The sequence below is a fragment of the Xiphias gladius genome, chromosome 13 (assembly GCF_016859285.1).
Source record: "Xiphias gladius isolate SHS-SW01 ecotype Sanya breed wild chromosome 13, ASM1685928v1, whole genome shotgun sequence".
Classification (NCBI taxonomy): Eukaryota; Metazoa; Chordata; class Actinopteri; order Istiophoriformes; family Xiphiidae; genus Xiphias; species Xiphias gladius.
In genome coordinates, this window is record NC_053412.1 from 9,060,926 (window position 1) to 9,081,544 (window position 20,619).

The following is a 20,619-nucleotide window of genomic DNA, read 5'->3' on the forward strand; positions in this document are numbered from 1 at the left end:
CAGACAGATGAAGATAGTATACAGTAAATTCACAAATAGTAGCCTTAAACCTTAACTGGAGAGGGGCCTTATTTGAAAGAGCCAGATATTTCCTCTATGTTGTAAGTATATTTTATCATATTTCCTGATTTTCCCCATTTTGAATTGCTCCTGATGGTGTGTGCTGTTTATGCAAAGCCATGGTTTTTAGCCACTTCCATACTATTATTGCACCATATTGGATCAGAAAATTCTCAGCCTCCCAGTCATAATTACGACTTGGATGTTGATGTGTGCACCATTTACAAGTCGGAAAATTGTAATTATGATAACTACGGTATGACATGGATGCGGTACTGTCAATGATCTCAACGTTTCTGGCACAGATGTTTCAAATTAAAAGCCTTTCAGCAGCTAAAAAGGCATAATCCCTCCCTGTCTTAAAGTCTTTTAATGTCAAACATATGCAATAAGATTGAAAGAACGACAAAATAGAATAGATTGGAATTCATTCGTGGATGAAAACTGTACTTGAAAAGAGAAATTGAGAACAACAGAGTGGTGAGTTGAAGACTTTGTTGTTGTATTGATGGAATTAGCAATTTAGAAATCTGAGCCATTGTGAGCCATTACACAATGGGCTCAAATTTGGCTTGAAAGGTTTTCACCCAATTGTTTTGAGTCCTCAACTTTTGTCCTCCATTCAGCTAAAGCGTCCTATATTCAGCCCTGAAAAGGGATGTGAAGTCACAGTTCTGATATGGTTAGTGAACAAATAGGAAGCAAAGCCATCAGACTGTAGACAGTGTACGATGATGCTGAAACTCAGCAATTACAGTTACTTCAACAAAATGGGGGTTGGTTTGCTTGTTGTCTGACCATTAGTTTGATGGAGGATTGATATTAGGTTAGTCTCTGTGCGTTCAGTGGAGCTTGCTTGCTTCGCTTATAAAAAGAGGAGAAACGTGTCTCCTGGTCATTAGAATTGAGCGTTCCAAAGCTTCCTACCAGTATTTAGGTGTTTGTGTCTTCTTTTTTGTGGCTTGCTAATGTTAGCCACTGCCGAAACCTAATGTTCAGAAATTCCCGTGTTTTGCCCAGAGCTGGCTGGTATGTTAAAAACAGGGTTTTGGCACATACTGTATCTAGGATAAATTTGCAGCGCGAAGTTGAATAGAAGTGAACCTGTGAGCCTAGCGATGACGGTCAAGATTTTCCACTGAAACCAGAATTGCATGCTTGAATTTGTCAGTTATGCAGGGTTCAGTTGAAGGGAATGGGAGATGTAGTGACAGGAGTGCAATCGTAGTGCACCTTTGGGGGCCAGCCTTTATTTGTTCCTTCAAAATATGTGAGACCTGGCCATTATTTGCATACTAATTTTGAGAATTAATAGTAAAAGGGGTGAAGATTACAGTGAGGTCTTCTTACTTAAGGCAAAATGATACTTGGCTAAGGACTGCCTCCATGTGTACATATTCACATCCACATATGAGTTTGCATACAAGCACATCAGCAGAGACAAGTAGACACACACACACACACACACACACACACACACACACACACACACACACACACACACACACACACACACACTTACTCACAAAATGTCTGTATGAAACATCTGACTGCAAACTCACACTTGCGTACAGGCGGCCCACACAGACTCCACCCCCACTGGATCAGTGATTGGCCTACTTAGAGGCAGGGCAGCGCACTGGCAGATTTGGATACAGGGAACCGGAGGGGGAGGGACGGGGAGAGAGGAGGAGGGGGCGTGGGGAGATAGAGAGGGGGGCGGTGCACTAGTTTGTCCCTGCTCTCTCTCTCCCTCTCTCTCTCTCTCTCTCTCTCTGCCGGGTCAGGATGGAAAGGCTTACACAGGCAGGGGAGGAAGCATGTCATGAGAGGTGATGACACAGTCACGGAGACGTATCCACATCCTCGCTGACTCCCAACTCCGCTGCTCGCCGCTGCTTCACCCGCTGCTGCTGCTGTTACTGCTTCCCACAGAGGAGAGAGGGAGCCAAAGATAGCCCTTCATTCTCTCTCCCCACCTCTCTCTCTTCCTCTCTTTTTCACTTTGTTTGTGGATGATGGGATTTTAATCATGTGGAAGGTAAGGGGGAAGAAGAGAAGGGGAGCTTTTGTTTTGTTTTCCTATGCATACTCTATAAGGGGCCTGTCTCCAGTGTCTCACTTTGTGTTCCTCTTAGTTTACTTAAGTCTGTGAGAGTCTCCAGGGGATTCCCGCATGCTTACACCCTCCATTCTCAGCTCAGAAAATTATTCTCAGTGGAAATGAGGAGTGGAAGAGTTGAGTGCTAGCATTACTGGAATGATAATGACAGAGCAGCGGCTTCGGGGCTCAGCCAATGAGTGTTGTGGAGCCATCTGTATGATGGTTCGAGGAGAAACTTCTGCAGGAATAGTTGCTGAATTTACATTTATAACAGGGAGTCTGTTTTTACCACATGTTCTGTAGGATTATGAATACGTTTTTTTTTATTCCTGATTGGTTTAAATGTGTCATTCTTTGAGCTCTGAGCAACTTCAGCCACAACAGCTTTAATTTGGGGTGATAGTCCCCAAAAATGATGCAGTCAACATCGATAAATGCAGAATTGGTTCAAGAGTAGAGTTTATGGTGAATTTTGTGGAATGTTTTTGAAATTTTGCTCTTATACTTAAGAGGTTCATTTTTGAAGATTGACCAGAAAAGCCCATACATTAAAACTGTGTATGTGTGCGTATTTGCGCATGTGTGTTTGTGGGTGGGGCTATGTTGCGTGTGAGTCCGTTTTGTGTGACCCAATTTCAGAGAGCCACTGTGTGTTTTGGTGGTTGCTTGAAGCCCAAGACACAAAGACAGGAGACAGTGCCTTGAGGGATGCTTAAAATGTGCGTGTATTCGAGTGCTGGAAGTGTGTGTGTGTGTGTGTGTGTGTGTGTGTGTGTGAGTGGGTGTGGGTGGCTTTAAAAAAAAGGTCCCGAATGTTTGGTCTTTTTTGCACTTAAGATGGAGGAAGTTTGACAGCGTTAATTTAAAACAGCTAGAGGGAAGAGGCCACCTTTAGCCGGATGGCACTTTTTCCTGCATTTTGCGTGTATATGTGAAGGTAACACATGTTTGATTATACATGCACGTGCAGGTCATGCCACTGTAGACTCTACATGTTACTCTTCAATCCACGTTGGTGCAACTCTGTCGACCGTCCGTTTTTATGAGCCTCATAGAGGTCACATTATTCACTTTCATCGCATCGCCTATGTGCTGAGGCATGATTAGTGCGCATTTGTGCCTGTGTGTGCAAGTGTGTGTGCCTCGCGTGCGTGCTGGAGCGTGTGTGCGACAGCTGGCTGCCGCAGGCTCAGCGCTACCACTGATCCTTCTCACCTGCTATGGGTCACAGGGATCGAGAAAATCCAGGTTCAGTGTTTGATCTACAAGACAATGGGAACTCAAGGAAGGGAGGCAACTGTAACTGCAGATTATAGAGCTAGTTTAAGGAATGAGTGTAACTTTGAATTAAAGAGAAACATGTGGGACTTTTGGGGCAGCTTGCCCAAATTTTAGTCCACATTTTTGAACTAAAAGTTTTTTAAAAGGCTTTAAATTTTTGTATCAAAGTGTCAGATTTGACCTTTAGTGAGTGTGGGAATCATATATAGAGCTTTGTTCTCAAAAAAAAGCTTAATTTCTCAATAAACAGTTTAGGTTTTAATACTTTTGATGCATATAAGCATGCGGTTTGCCATATTCCAGATTTGCTTGGACAAATGGAGACTAGGAGGTAAAAAAGGCTTTGTCTGAAGTTTGGTTTGTAGTTGTCACGATGCGGACCAATATAGCAACAATAGTATTGTTGCTGTTTCTTTTCCTGTTTCCCCTGACACGTTTCAGTGGCATTGTCAGCCTATGCGAGCTGTGTTCATTCTCAGATCCTTCTCCCCCCCCCCCCAACCTGAAGACTGACTGTGGGAACCGTGTAGACAAATATAGTGAAGGCATTATTTTCATTTCTTTTCCTGCATGGGACATAGGATGTTAAGATGCTCTCTTGATCTTATTAAAAATCAAAGCAGTTACTTTGAGTGTTGCTGCTTTTAATCACAAGGAAAACATGTTTTCAGGAAAACTTTGCTGCCTGTTGCTGGTAGCATTCGTCACCTACGTTGCCCGCCGAAATCCTGTTATCTCACCGGCCTAGCGTAGATAATAAAATGGGGAGGTATAACTCATGAGACTGTCATCGGTCCCTAATTGGTTAATTTGATCTTCAAAGCGTCAGCAGTCGCCCACTTCAGACGCTTGAGGGGCAAACTACTAATTGCTATCTAAACATCCTTCAAAAAGGCAAAGACAGACTGGAAGATTTTTTTTCTGCTCACATCCTCCCCCAATTTCCACTCCAGTTCAGTTCATTTTATTCACCCCAGTGCGTTTTTTAATCACCAACTGAATAAGATGAGTGTGCAATGTTGCCATGGAAACCTCAGAAATTGTGACAATGAACACAATCGGTTCAGTGAGACTTTGCAGCTTGAGCAGTCCTGTGGAGAGGATAAGGGGTTCCTCAAACTTTTTTTTTTTTTTTTACAGTTTTCAGGAGCCTGTACCAGTTGGTTACTTTACAATTCCAAAATGTGGTCTAACCAAAGACTTTTAACATTTGAACTATAGATCTATTATCATACCTTGCTCCGCTTTTCTTATAATGGAATTTTAGAGATAAAGGCAGTGAAACACAAGTGCCTCCAAGCTGGCTCCAATATCGACTTCTTGTATGATTTGCAATGCAAGTAACTGGTGCTTCTAAATGTATCGTTTGAGTGCAGAAGTGCTTAACAGATTGCTTTGTTCATCATATTTCACACAGTAATCCTTCTATCTCATAACTTATGGGTTTCTTCACTGACCACCTGCAGAACTCACTTCTTGTTCTGCAAGGGCTTGCGAATAAAACTACCCACAAGAGTGGCAAAAGTAAAGCTCCGTCCCTTTGAAAGCTTGGTGAAACATCCCCTTTTACCTTTTCCTTTAGAAGCAAAATAAGCCGGGATTCTTTGAGGACAAACAGCCTTCACAGGTTTCGGCCATTGCTTGGTTTTAGTTATTTTTCCTCCTCAGATTGGGAGTCTGAAGATATGTCGTGGCCATCTGATATGCATCGAGGGGTTTTGGTTAATCTACTGCAGACCGACAGATGTCAAAAGTCAGGTCACCTCATTTTGAAGTATCTGCCCCGAAAGGGGGCTCTTGAAAGTGCAATATCATTTTTTTCATTCCTTCCCTTCTCATTCAATATAAACACAGATCACGTAAAGTCTCACTTTGCTCTGTAAAGCTCAAAAATCATGCATAATTGTAAACATTTTCCCAAGCTGGCCATATGTTAGGTATTATGACATACAATGTCCTCTTGGATGTAGGTCAGCAGGGTCATTTTAGGCATGTTAAGGTTAAACTGTGGTCACATGTGCAAAAAAACAAGTTTCTCAAGAAGGTGCAGTCACATAACTCCAAGCCGACGCTAAAAAAAATAAAAATATCTTAGGTCATTTCTGTCTTTAATTAAGACCTAAAATCCTCATTTTCATTAAAAACAAGTGAAAAAAAAAAATCAGCAGATTCAGTGAAAACATTTAAACCTGTTGCAAATAAAAATCTTGTCTCAATTCTCCAGAAATTAAGTGTCTGTCTTTTGACACAAGTAAGAAAAGAGTATCACAGACCTCACAAATGGAACGTGAAGTCAAAAAAATCACTTGATACGGAGGATATGTTGCCAGCGGACACTTGAATGCCCAGAAAAGTGCGCTTCAGATGGGAAAATCTGCCTCCGTCACATGACTTCCTTGCAGCTGCCCTGCATAAGCCATGCAGATGCTGCACGCTTTGGCTTTATCACACCAGTGCTATGTTCATACATGCACACACTGGCTTAACCCAACTTTGCCAGCTCCCTGGGGCCTCTTTCACGTTGAAAACATTTCATTATCCAATCAAAGTTGCAATGATAATTCAGCACTTGTGGGAATAACCACTATTTAATCACTTTCATCTCCACTAGGGGTTCCTAAGCACATATTTTGAGGCAGCATTAATGCATTAGTGAATAACTGATCATGGAATGAGGCATTAACTAAATTTGAAGAGCCTAAAAAGGAAATACAGCAGACATGGCCCCATCAGTGAATGCTCCATCATCCCAAATGGCATTCCCAAGGTTTCTATTTTCCTACCACACCTTTAAGATTAAATGTTTTTTTCCCCTGTTTTTTTTTTCAAACAAAAAGAAAGTTTCCGCAACCCTCACCATCCTAATGATTTTCGTTCAGGCCCCAAGAATTTTTTTTTCAGCCAACTTGCCTGTCACTGTGTGTGTCTGTGTGTGGGGAGATCATTCATGGGGATGAAATATGTCCTTGACAACACCAGACTCCCGTCACATGTAATTTAAAAATGCCGCACTGTATCCGATCTGGGTCACACAAGCAAGATCCCAGACAGACCCTGCACTCAACCACCCAAACACACACCCACACACACACACACAATCACAAATGTCACCCTTTATCATAATCACTAATAGCTGCAGAATCCCGGACTACAACCAGCCAATCCTGTTAGGTGTGACTGACCGCTTCGGAACATGAAAGGCTGTGATTGGTCACAGCTGGTGTGGTAGGAAGCGGATTAGGGATCAACATGGCATGGTGTCTGAAATCAGACAAAGACTTTGTTTGTGTGTGTGTGTGTGTGTGTGTGTGTGCGCGTGTGTACATGTGTGCGTGGCAACAGTTAGTTTTGTTAACTTGTTAACGATCCAGAATTCAGCGCCATACTGTACAGGGAGAGGACGGGTAGGCCGAGGAGGTGGCAGAGGAGGGGAGGCAAGAGGAGGAGGCTGTGGAGAGATGAGAGAGATTTGGAAATCTAGTGCTCCTTTGAATTTAACAACCAAAGCTCCGAGCTTTTTATCACTAGTCTAAAAGTGGAGTTTGGACTTCTTTAGCTCCAGCTCTTGGCGTGATCATCACCCAATCTTTAGCTCCAGCTCTTGGCGTGATCATCACCCAAGTACACTTTTTCCTCTTCTGTCCTAATTGGACTTATAGAATCTACACCTGCAAGCCCCTATGTTGTGGACCACATGAAATGAATTCCTTCCGGTACAAGCATTGCAAGATTTATCACGTACTTCCTAAAAGCAGTAGCCAAGACAAATATTTTGCCAGGCGTGCTGTAATGCTGTTGAAAAACGTTTCGCCTTTGCTTCACATGGGAGGGGAGCATATCAGCACTCTTTCCGCATGGCTGCATCCATATACTGTACGGAAGATAAAAAAAAAAAAAATTAATTTGCAGAGGAAATTTGCTTGGACCTTGGCATGGAGAGCTTGGCGCTGAAAAGACAGCTTGTTCTCGACGACCCTGTGAGGTCGAGGGGTTAATCTGTCATCGCGCACTGTCTGCTAACGCTGTGGAAGCAGATTATGGTTTTTGAGAATGGCAAATCTCAAAAGCAGTTCAGGGATCTTTAAAATTCTGTGATGCACGGAGGTAGACAAAGTGATGTAAAATTAAAAAATAAAAAATAAAAAATTGAGCAACGGTCCTTTCTCTGCGTGTCACTATTGTCAAAGTAGGTGATGTTTCTGGGAAGGTTTAAAGATGTGATACTAAAGTTAACTGATGTCATTGCAATTAGCTTTAAAGATCGTAGATTTTAGAGGTAAAATATACTAAATTTTATTCGGCTAGCTACCAATAAAAACAAATCATGATAGCCTTTGTTATTAAATCTGTTGTGATGATATTTCAGACAAAGTTTCAATCTCAGATTTTGACCAGACTGATTTCTGTTCCGGAAACGTAACATGAAACGAACACAGGCAGCTGTTTGTGAGCCGCAAGCGCCCGTGACCTAATTTTAAGAGCCCTTCTCTCAAGCGCTTATTGTTGCTAGGTTACAAAAACCGTCAATGTTAGATCGTAAATAGCTGGGTTGACAGCGACAGCCAGGATCAGTTTCTCTTCCGCCTTTGTTGGCAGTGTTGATATCGTAAGTGCTGCTCCTCTCTGGATTCTGATTGGTCAGTGAGAAAGGAGTGACATTGACGAGCTCGGCTCCAAAAAGTTGAACGATTTTCAACTGAAACATGGCGTGAGCGCAGCGGGGGAAAAAAAACAAACCCCTGTGTGCTGAGGGGCGTTTTTACGCCGAGGACGTTGAGCGCTGTCAACGCTGATCTTTATAGGATTTGCATAGAAAATAGACGCTACCAGCGCCAAAACAGCTTCCCCGTGGACACAGGCCTTAAAGGCTGATAGGCATCGCGTTCACGCTCAGCTTCGGATGCTTTGCCGTCCTTGCTCGGTTCCGACATTTCACTGTGTGTTATTCTCCGCCTCCTGTGATTTAAGAGAGAATTAAGACAGCACAGTCATACAGTGACACGCACAGAGACAGTGTATGGTGATTATGTGAGCCAGGTCAATGGGGATGACCTACTTCTCGGTTCCACCCCGTGGAGTGCCACAGCTGCTAACGTCAACTCACCAAATTGACCCCTTCACTCACCCAAATATGTTTTTTGGTGGGGGTTAAATAGCTCTTGGCTGCTTACCATAATTATTTGAGTGATTTTGTCTCATGTACTGGGAGTGAGCTTGAAAAGGAATCACTCCCTAGCTCAATTGGCTGAGTGATGGTGTAGTTGAAATTTTAATTTTGCTGAAACAGAAATGAAATAAAATTCCCCTGAAGCAGAGGTTGCCGAGGACAAAATCAAGTTTTTATGCCGAGCCATTCACAATCTTTTCCCAGTTCAAAAACAGACTCTTGACTCTTTTTGTCCGCATTGTGCTTTTGTCGAATCAGTTTTTAGAAAATGGATCGAAAGAGCTCCTATGAAAGTTTTAACAGCTTAAACTAGGAGTGGAAAAGAAAGCTGCAACCTCCTTGGACCCAAAGTTAATGAAAGATTTAGAAGTAGAGCACAGACTAATGGGGGAGTCAGCCCAAATATAAACAGGAAGAGAGATCCAAAGCTGAAGGATTCAGTGGGCTTTATTGGTTGTTCTCAGACATTCTTATTTGTTTTTCAGGGAGCCAGTGGACGTCCTTCAAAATATTAAAAGTGAGGTTTGATTTTATACTGACATAACACTAAAAAATATTCTGTTGCAAAAGGTTATTCGCTGACATTTATGGATCAGAGACCATACAGAAGGTTTTTCTTTCAAAATAAAAAAAAAGGAACAAAAAACCACCAGACATTTGAGAGAAGCATCGCTGCAATGACATTTGCAACCCTCAAAACAGAAACGTAGCTTTTGACTCGTCAGAGGAATAGAAATGAAATAGAGAGAGAGGAAGAATATCAAACAGGAATGTGTACCCGATCTTTTGAAGGATGCAAACTAACACACACCTAAAAGATCTCTCACACATATTAGCTTAAGTTGTTGTATTGGAAAGGTCACATGGATTCCTCCCATTTTCAGGGGGTTACAGAACAGTTTTTACAAGCAGTGAGAATTGTTTCTTTATTATATTATTCATAGGATAATTATATTTCCAAATCAATTCTTCATAACTTTTTCACTCTCATGTTAAGTGGTTGACGGGCTTAAAAATCTGCTGCAGTATTCCCTGTGACGAAAGTGACGACGCGATGCAGGTAGTTTCCCGTTTAACCCCAGGAACTTGCACGCTTTAGTCTCAGCTTATGCTTGTGTACGGCAAGAGTCCACTTTACGGACACATTTCCGTGATCATCGCAGTGTTGATGCAGTCGTGAGTTAGGTCTGCTGCTGCAGAGACTCCTCGCCGGACTCAAAGCAAGACAGAGGCAGATGAGTCAGGACCGAAAATTGGGTTTAGTTGCTCCAAATTCAATATAGAGGTTGGTTAAAGGCAGGCAGTCGGTGAGAGTAAACAAGTCCAAAAAAGGGAGCAGGCAGGCAAAATCCAAAAGCAGGCGGAGAAGTAGAGAGGGTGGAGCACTGTTTAATCAGCTATGCGGTATCTATTAGACACAACAACAACAAAAAAAAGCATCTTAAATATATTGATATCATGCTAAAAGACTTAGGCCAATGTTGGATGTAAGAGGTGTGAAGTCAGGATCCTCACCACTTTATGATCCATGGCAAGGAATGAAAGAAACAGCATTTTTCTTTCATGTGTGGGGCTAGTTAGTCCTAATATTATGAGTAAGATCAGACTACTTACTTGGCTTGCATACTTGCTCATATTTTCAAAGTCTTTTTCTCATTTTTTAATGTTACAAGAGAAAGGGCTTTTGCAGCTTACGTTTAATCCATTCCAGTTTTGCAGTTTTGCTCTTGTGTTTTCGGTTTTTGGGGCAGATGATGAGAGGGTCTGGAATACCAGAAAAAGGTTAGAGACTGGCAGCCATGGAAAATGGACGGAAAATAAGCCGAAAATAAGATCAAAGTGTCGCCCTGACAGCTGGAGCTTCCTTGAAATCAGCTATGAAACTACAGCAAAGTTTCAAGGTGCATGAAACAAAGGAGGAGGAACAGGGCAGTGGAGGATTCTTCCACTAGTCATTCAGCTTTGTGTTGCCCCCCTCTGAAGAGTATTGGTACTGACGTTCCAGTGGTGCCAGCGCAGGAGATGAGCCTTTCACACACAGTGGCAGCTCTGACAGTCATGAGGCACAAAGTGATGGTTGGAAAATAAACAACTTTGCCTGGATTTGATCAATTTCCTCCTCCAGTCTCAACCCCCCCCCTCTCACATTCCGATTTTCTCCTCCTTCCTTCCTTTCCTTCTAGCCTTCCCCACTCCTGTGCTCCTCTCTCCCCCTTTCCCGCAGTAACGCACACTCTCCTCTGCTCTGTGCTCCGTCACCTCAGCGCATGGTTCAACAGTGTCACCTATGGTATGCTGAGAGGCATTTCACCCCGCCTCACCTGCCAGTGTGGATTTGTGTGACGACGTGCGTTATGTCTTCGTCTGAGCACACATTTCGGTTTGTGTGCATGTGCGTGCGCGCGTGTCTTTGTCAGAATGCGGTGGATTTATTTTCTTTATCCTTTACTGCCTCCAGGTTTCCCTCCTGTCAAGCAGTAACCAGTCAAAGCTCCATCAATGTCCGACTTTCCCAGTTTTGTCAGGAACTTTTTTTCCCCTATACTTTCTCCGCTTTTGTGAAATTGTGCCTGCTGTTTATGTTCCTTGGCTGACAGCTGTGTGCAGGGACCGGCTGCATTAAAAAAAATATGAGGTCGTCCATTAAGATACATTGATTTTAGCTTACTGTTTAATAATATATTTCTTAATGAACTGGAACCACGGCTACAAACATCTGAACCAGTATTTCCCATTAATTACTTAGACTGTGGCAGCCCACCACAGTCCAATGAACTGAACTGAAAATATTCTTTCACTGAATATCTCAGTAGTGATTTGGAGTAAACTCATTCCGTGAGGAGACTAACACTGAAATCGGAGATTTTTATTTTGGCTCGTCATCATCCCACGTGTTGACCAATGGAAAAGACCCAGTGACAGCATTCGGCTCGAGGTTATCGCGCATACTTTCAAGTGTTTGCGGATTACATGAGAACAGATACCACGAGGGTGTATGACGCTAACGCAAACATTAAAAAAAAAAAAAAAATCTCCTGACTTTCAGTGTTCACCCTCCTACACAAACTTTGGTTCCTCATTTCAAAACAAAAGTGAATATTTAGCTGTAGAGCTGCCCCCCCCCCCCCTCTAATTCCATTTCATGCTAGAAAAGCTAGTCTAATGAAGCAGGGATGGTGCACTGAGCCGGCAAATTCACCAACAGGCCAAAAATAACATGCTATAGTTTATTCCAGACGCCTCTCCAAATTATCCTGGACTGTCAACAAGCGTCAGTCTTCCCTGACGAAATATCTCTGGAAATACCTGAGGGAGGCTCTTTCGCTGCTGTTGTGTTCGTGGGAATGAGAGTGCGTATCCATGTGTATGGACATGTGAAGACTCATAAGTGTAAATGTAAGTGTGTGTATCTCTCTGAGGATTTGTTGCGTTTGAAGTTTTTCTCCTCAATAAGAGATCAAAGTTGACTCAGTGTATTTTTTTGTAACCAAAAAAAAGAAAGTGGTTCTCTGTGCACAATATCTTTTCCTTCCATCCATTTCTTCGCTCTTGCGGCTCACCTGCACTGCGAACGAAACTTCTCTGGCTTCAGACATTTCAGGCGACAAAAGCGCTCGGACGGCAGAGAGCTCATGTGGGGATGGTTTATCCGCGGCGCTCGTTTTTGTTTGTCATAGGATGAAAGGAGAGCCCTGCGTAAGGACGGGTGGAGAATAAGCAGGAGGGAGATACTCTGATTGCAGTCATCCACTCGGATGCACACAAGCCTTAAACTCAGTAAACAGTGACATCTACTGAAAATACCCCTCTGTGGGGAGAAGAGTGGATGTCTTGCCTCAGATACAAGCACTTCTTTTTTTTTTTTTTCAAATCGTCATTTTTGTGATTTGTAGAGGTTTTACTATCAGAATTTGTGTAAATTGGAGGATTTATTATAGTATTGATTTTCATGTCCACAATTATCAAGATGATAATCTTGAGATTGTTTGAGAAAAACATATCTTTACCTTCTTTGATGCTCTTGATGCTCTTCCTTCAATACATTCACACTCCCATAAAAACAAACACCTCCCATTATTTTATTCTAATTCCGTGTTGTATTATCTTCAATAGATTCCATTTGTGCTAGTGTTATCCATATTTTATTCTTAAACTTCTTCTATTTTCTTTTAGGGGTGAGTTTAGGTTTCATCTAACCTTCAAGGGCTTTTGTGGTTAAAGTTTTTTTCACCAGCTGTGAAATCTTCATTAGGTGCCGCAAACTGACAGTTGCTTTATTAAAAGCCCGTTGGCTGAGTTCATAAATAAAAAAGGAGCAAAAGAAAACAGAACTTGCACACGGCATTGAATTATTAACTTTTAGTTAGAGACTCAAAGTTAACTTTTGGACAGACAGTGGTTACTAATGCCTTACTGATGCACCTATCGCTCTAAATCTTCAGATTTCTAGAGGATATTCATTTTAAGAAAACAAATAAAACATCTGACAGCTCCCCTACAAAATCCAGTTAACATCTACGGCTGTGTTAACCTGAAAACTGCAAAAGCGTTCAGCTAATTTTCTCAAAAGCTCCGTTACCACTGAAACGCTTGTCACGTGCGTTTTGAAATCTGCCCCTTGAGAGTATCTACTGCCAAAAAGGTAGTATTTGTGATAAGGTTATATACACAGGTGACCGTCCTCTACCAAGCCAGAGACACACCAACAGCGTGCAGGACCAAGAGTCAGTGCCTCTGCAGGGGGGGAAGGCACGGACCTGTGCACTAATTACCAACTGACTACAGCTGTGGTTGCAGCTGCCACTGCTGCGCCAGATAGCAAGACCGCACCCCGACTCCCACACGAGTGCTGAGCGTTGAAAACTTAATGTCAGACACATAAAAAAAAAGAAAAAGATTCTGCTCCAACGCAGAAACAAGCTCTCCCTCTGCCTATGGTTTTATTTTCATTCATTTTTACAGAGACTGTGAATCCAACACGGAAAGTGTTTAGTGCAAAGTTATTTGAATGGCGTGTGGCAGTCCTGTTTTGGAAGAGGACCTCCACCGATTTTATACGTCACGAGTCAGCGCTAGTTGGAATATTAACTGTGTTGTCTTCTTCTGCTGATGATCTAATTGCCGAACCAATAGACAAAGAGACCGATGTTAGTGTGTGTATTTTCAGTCTGCAATTGGGAGTGTGTTTGGGTGTTCCATAGAAAATAAGCCATACACACTGTGAGTTCGACGATCGGGACTCTTCATATCAGGTCTGGCACTATGCGTTGTGTGTGAGTCCTAGATGGTTGTTTTCTGGTGTGTTTCTTCCTGTCTCTCTTTTTATGACTTTGACATCTAAACATAAATATTCAATTTTTTCACTCCGAACCTGCACCAATTATCTCATCTTCATCCCGGCCTGACTTTCCCAGTGTTATTTTGACGAGACCAATAATAAAAGGGTTTGCATCTTCTGTCTGCTGCACCACAGCCACACCCTCCCTTTATTATTTAACATTCTGTCGAATCGACAGCGTTTTCTGAGGAGAATTTAAATTCCACAAAAAATCTGTGGGCAGAAGGGGAAGTTTCACTGCCAGGATGCTGTCAGTTGATGGCTTTGAGGATCTAGATGTCCGATGATAAAGCAAACCGAACTTTTTTAAGTGTTCTGTTTTTGTAATCTTTGAAGATATCAGATTTCCCCCATTTTCAGTTTTCACGCAGACTTAGAAAATCCAGCACTTAACACTCTGCCATTCTTTAAGTGCACTTGGTGGTCTGCTCAATTGAGATATAAGCCCTCCCAAGAAAGCAGTGAGAAGTAAGCTGTTTCACACCATTTAATCACAAATCCCTTTGCTTTCTTTTTTATTTTTCCCCTCTTTCTCTGCTTTCCTCCATCTATCTCTCCGTCTCTGGCCCACAGACAGCTGAGCAGCTCTTCTGGATTTCGCTGACGCTGCGTCTGGTCCCGCCTGGCCTCCTCTGAGCAGGATGGACACTCTGGAGTCAGAGCTGACCTGCCCAATCTGCCTGGAGCTCTTTGAAGACCCACTTCTGCTCCCCTGTGCCCACAGCCTGTGCTTTGGCTGCGCCCACCGTATCCTCATCTCCCACTGCGCCACCAACGAATCTGTTCAGAGCATCGGCGCCTTCCAGTGCCCCACTTGTAGATATGTCATTTCTCTGAGTCCAGAGCGTGGATTAGAAGGACTTAAGAGAAACGTGACCTTACAGAACATTATTGATAGAGTTCAGCGAGCCTCATCTTCGGCTGGGCTCCCTATACCACTGCCTCTGCCTGCTCCCCACAGCGGGCCCAACTCTCCCGGTGAGGAAGGGAGCAACCGCTTGGCGCTAGTCCCCGTCAGCGCCGCCATGTCCAGCCCAGGTACGCCTCCCGAACCGGTCCAGTGCCAGTTCTGCGAGCAGGACCCCCCGCAGGATGCCGTCAAGACGTGTGTGACATGCGAGGTGTCATACTGCGAGGAGTGCCTCAGAGCGACGCACCCCAACAAGAAGCCGTTCACCGGCCACCGTCTCATTGAGCCCATGCCAGACTCCCACCTCAGAGGGCTCCAGTGTCTGGAGCATGAGGAGGAGAAAGTGAACATGTACTGTGTCACGGATGATCAGCTGATCTGCTCGCTGTGTAAACTGGTCGGAAGGCACAGGGACCACCAGGTGGCAGCACTGAGTGACCGTTATGAAAAACTCAGGGTAAGCACAGAAGTTGACCTACCGTTGTTGTTGTTTTTTGGTTTTTTGGGGTTTTTTTTGCTACATTTAGCCTCGATGGGGTGAGTTTGTAAATACGTATGTCCGGTTTCTTTTATTACTGCTCATATTAATACCTGCTGCCATTTTTACAGAGGTGTGGCTCATTTTAATGACAGATACGGTTATAGATTCATCCCATTCTTCATCTAACACACACAATAGGCCTATAATGAATTTTAAACTGTAATTTTATTCCGCTCTGCACTATAAAATTTCCTATTATCCTTACCCAGGTATCTAACGCAATTATCAAGTGAGATTTTATCATCTCATGCTGACTTATTATTTCTCCTGAATAATTAAGCAATTAGCATAATCACTACACCCTGCCAATGTGCCGGGAGGGTTTTCAGAGGCATGCTCACACAGTGAATATGGGGAATGTCATTAGTGACAAGGCACGGTGTCTTCAATGAGGTTGCAGGTTAATGAGTGACAATTGCCTGCTGGGTGTAGGTGTGCTTAATTGAGCATGGCTATTAGAGTTAGCTGGTAATGGCCATAGAGGCAGTATGATGTGTGTGTGTGTGTGTGTGTTTTACAGCAGAGCTTACGGGGAGGAAAATGTTACCTGGAATGTCCAGTGGATGTTGCTAACAATATAATAATCTGCTCTCTGGTAATATAACACTTTTCTTAAAGGGCTATTCCACTGATTTAGTATTGTCCTTCAACAAATTAGTAAAAAATTAACTTGTGAGACAGAAAAAGAGAAAAAGACTGATCAAAGACGCAGCTTTTTCAAGTTCCATACCCCCGATATGTTAGGCAGCCTTTCTAAGCTGAAATGGCCCTGATGACATCAGCAGGGTTATTTTCTAAAAACTTCACATCGTAGAACTGTTTTCAAAGGCTGAGTAGTAAAAAAGGAAATTGACCTTAATGTATAAAAGTTCCAAAGGATTTGCAGAATGACAAAAAAATTGCTCCGCAACTATTTTGATTAAAATGAATGAATGAATGAATGAATGATTAATTGATTTAATTAACTTTTTCCAATCATACTCAAGCCAAAATACCAAACGAGGTGCAATTTCAGCTTCTCAGATGCGTGGATTGGCTGTTTTTCTCTGTTTTATATCACTGTAAATGGAATTTAGGTGTTGGGACTGTTGGTTGCACAAAACAGGCTATTTGAAGACATCCCTGTGGGCTCTGAGAAATTGCAAGCAGCATTCAATCACATTTTTTTTAGCACAAAGTTGTCCAGCAGATTCAGTTTTATTGAGGTAAAACTTGGCCGTTGGGTGAAAACAAAATATTAGGTTTTTCTGTCGATTAATCCATCCAACAAAAATATTTTTCAACCATGCTGATTGTCTCACGCATTAGTTACACATTATAGATTTGGAGCGAGAAAATAAATGTAACTTTTCCGAAGCGTCATTTACCCAGGGAACGTTTCCGGCAATAACCTACTGCACACCCACTTGGAAAGTGGTTTCACCTTGCTAAATGAAGTGCCATGGCGTGACTCCTATGAGAAATAGGATTTTTCCTTTTTCCAGGTTTGAAACACATGTTCAAGTGTGAAGTCGTTCGTAATATGTCCTCAGAGAGGGGAGATGCCTTTAGTGATATAATGGAGGAAACCGAATCACAACAGCTGATTCCAAGTTTGAGGTATTCAGGGAATAAAAAGGTACTGACACTGTTGTTACTGAAACATTAGCGCTCAGTATGAAACTAGCAGCTCTATAACGTTCTACTCTAAGAATTAGTAGTGTAATAGAGTGTAATATTAAGTAGTAAAATACCCTTTTAACATTGAACCAAACCAAAATCAGTGACTATAACCATCCATTTTCACTGTTCACTCCATCTTCCTCAAAAAATAAAAAAAACCCCCATCCTACAAAGTGGTCATCGTTTCCCCGGGTTCATCTTAAATCTGCAAGTAGTCACTATTGCACCATTCCGTCTATTACTATGGGCCCTCTGCTGGCTGGTACCAATTATTTTTCAAGCCATTCTGCCTCAAATAATGGGCTTTATGTCCTTTGTGATCAGAGTTGCTGCGTGTGTGTATATACCATCTAATCTTGCGTGTTTCAGCAAATATAAGCAGAGGAGAATAATTATCGGTAAAAGCTACAGGTCACTGCATTATCTAATTATCAAGCCTCTGTTTCTAATTACCATGCTCCTCTGTTTCCCCCCCTCTCCCTCCATTCATCCGGAGAGAGAACGTAGCATGGCACAGGTCAGCACACCCAGCGGTTATCATACAGGCTAATAATGTGCTATGACACAAAAAAAAAAACAGAGGAACAGCAGATTTCTCCTTGCTCTGACATGCTCACAGGTTGCCAAATATTACCTGTGTACGCAAAGAAAAAGGTACGACCGTAGTTCCTCGTAAACGCGTTGTAACAAACCTGACGTGTCACACTGGGAATCCTTGTTTGTGTACCACACACGTGTATTCCCACCCCAGAAGAGATCCTTAAAGGTCGCATGACAGGCTTCACCTGTGACGCACAGGTGCAAGTGGCATGTGCTTTACGCTTTTTTTTTTAACTCTATGAGTTTGAAATGAAATGAATTGTCTGAGGACTTCTTGCACACACTCGTCCCTGTTGGTGTCTGCTTTGAGGGTTGAGCTGCTAAACATACAAAGAACACGACTTACAAATGAAGAAGCTGGGAATTACAAGATTTGGGAGAATGTCCCTGTGAGCAGCTGAGAAAAAAGTATGTTTATTATTCTGCAATATTGAAAATAATGATTAGAAATTAGACATTACCGCTCCACTTACAGCCTTCAGAGACAGGTCAGTAGACAGGTAAATATCATGTTTCATTCAAACAGTCAACTTTGGCTCCTTTTAACCTCGAATGACTGAGGAATCATTTTTGTAGTGGTCATAAATATGCATTTTCTAAGGCATTGACTAACAATGTCAGTGTCAGAAGACACTCATATGGGTTGTTCAGAAAGACAATGACAACGTATTGTGTCAGAGGATTTATCAGTGCGAAATTATTCTGCTTTATATGTAATCCTCAAAATAAATGGACTTTTGAGCATGATCTCTCTGCCCCCCTCACACACACAGGCGCAGCCACGCACACCAAGGCCTGCATGTCTGCACACACATACACAAGAGGCCCCGCCATCTGCCCTCCACCCCTTACGCTAATCTGAAAATAGACAGACAGGACCTCCCGTCTTCGCGCACAAACAACAAATGTGCATCTTCTGCCAAAAGCTACAGGGGATATGACCACCTGCTGAAGGCTCAAGACCCTCTCGCCAGTCAGCTGGCACGAGACGTGGGTTTGACACAAACCATGGGTTCAGACTCCGTTAGCGCCGAGGCCCTGCACAGACTCAATGCACAGCAGTGAAGGGGAAGGGTACATATGCAATTTGTGAGTCTTTCAGCTTTCAAGTTTAGTATTTTTTATTTATATAGCACTGTAAAAAGCGAAAACACGTTTTGCACCAAAGTGCTTCACAAAAACATACAGTATACTGTATTGTATGTACACACATACAAACACAAAGACATAAGTGTGCATAAGAGTTGTTGTGGAAAATAAAACAAGATTTTAAAAATTGATTTGATTTAAGAATTGATTTCTATAAATGTAGGACTTTGAGTTGTAAATAAAAACTGACATAAAAATTAGTAACAATCACTTTCTGATTAATTGACATGCCCATCACAATTTACTAACACCCAAGTTGATGTTGTTGACCAAAAATTAAAGATTAAAGATGTTTATTTTCACGCGAGACAAAGAAAAGCAGCAAATCCTCACAAGGGAGATCCTGGAACCAACAACTATTTGGCATTTTGGCATTTGTGTGTCATGCTCTCTTTGTCAGAGTCACAAATGACCATGGAGCTGTCGACCGAACAAACATGACTTCAATTTCAGGATGAAAGGCTCATCAAAAATGTCACATTGTACATTAAGAATTTAGTTAAATCCAGATTATACCAAGCCACATTAACTTTTACCACTTTTTATTCAAATCACTGTCTTGTTTTGCAGCATCATAAATTACAGTGAGGCTTTAATCGTATCTCAGCCCTAGGCTAAATTCTGTTAGAAAGCTAAGTGAAGCTAAGAAGAAAGTTGAGTTCTGTACATGACATTTCACTTAACATGAATTAATTTCAGTAAACACACCCCACCCTCCCCCCCTTTTTTTTTTCATTTCTGCGTGGGAGCATTTTGTGGCACCCACACCCTGCATATGCAAACAACTCTTGACAACAGTCATCTTCAATTACGATTATGTAATTTGTTACAATTAATGTAAACTTTTATAACCTTTAGACAAAGACTAATATGTCCACTTTAAGTGATGTAGTTACTCAGCTTGATTAATTGTACAGAATGTTACTTTAAATTATTTGCCAGCTATTCTGAATTGAGCTGAAACTTTTAATAGGCGAGATTTTAACTAGCAATAGAAACGGAAAGAATTAAATTAGATCTAAGCTAATTAGGAGGGAAAACAACCTAACTGTCATGCAATATTTATGCAGAACAACACATTTGATTTTTAATCCGTAAAGACAGAAAACTTTAAGGGAACTTATAAGAGCAATGAAAAGCAAAGGTACAGAAGCCTCAGTTTGTCAGGTAACCCAGTGGTTCAAGTTGAAATACTTAAGATGTTACTCAGATATGATGTTTCACTTTCATTTTGGAGTCTGACAAGTTGAAACTGTTTTGGTCATATTTTCCAGACCATTTCATGCATGTCACTTTCTGCTCTGATCTGCTGGAATTTGAGATATCCCCACTCGGCACAGGAAAAAAAAAAAAAAAAAAAAAGAATATCAGATAATTGGAATAGTTTCCTTTTTCAGGGGTGGTGTGTCTGATAAGAGCCATGGAGGTTATTGTGGGAACACCCATCCTTTTTCAGAGATAAAATTACCCCAGTCACAGGAAATTGACAGAGAAGGCGGCTGGAAATAGCTTTTAAAGTCCTTGGCTCTGGGTCTAAGGAGAAAGAACCTTGAGGATGAAAGATGGTAGCTGCTGTGTGTATGCGCCAGCTTTGGTTTCAAATCACAGGTTTGTTGTGTTTATGTATTAATCCATTTGCTTTAATCAGCTGCCCTTTTTGCCTGTCAAGTGCCAACATGCACAATAAAGCATGAACAGACACAAAACATTACATGTGATTCATAGCCCCCCCAACAGTGATTTCACGGGTCCTGGGGGACACCTGCACATCACTGTAGCAAGGTGAAAAGTTAAACTACTGGAGGCC

General features: G+C 42.1%; 1 protein-coding gene across 4 annotated transcripts in view; it reads left to right on the forward strand.

Annotated features, from left to right (window-relative positions):
• Positions 1 to 20,619, forward strand: part of LOC120798277 (E3 ubiquitin-protein ligase Midline-1-like) — a 58,133-nt gene that overhangs the window by 15,374 nt on the left and 22,140 nt on the right. For 2 of the 4 annotated variants that reach the window (XM_040142456.1, XM_040142459.1), the window contains exons 1-2: positions 13,458 to 13,864; positions 14,524 to 15,317. In XM_040142456.1, coding sequence (XP_039998390.1) covers positions 14,592 to 15,317 — 726 coding nt within the window. In that variant the 5' untranslated portion in view covers positions 13,458 to 13,864; positions 14,524 to 14,591. Of the gene's footprint in view, positions 1 to 1,899; positions 2,102 to 13,457; positions 13,865 to 14,523; positions 15,318 to 20,619 lie in introns of those variants that run through there. The other 2 variants (XM_040142457.1, XM_040142458.1) reach the window with 2 other exon arrangements.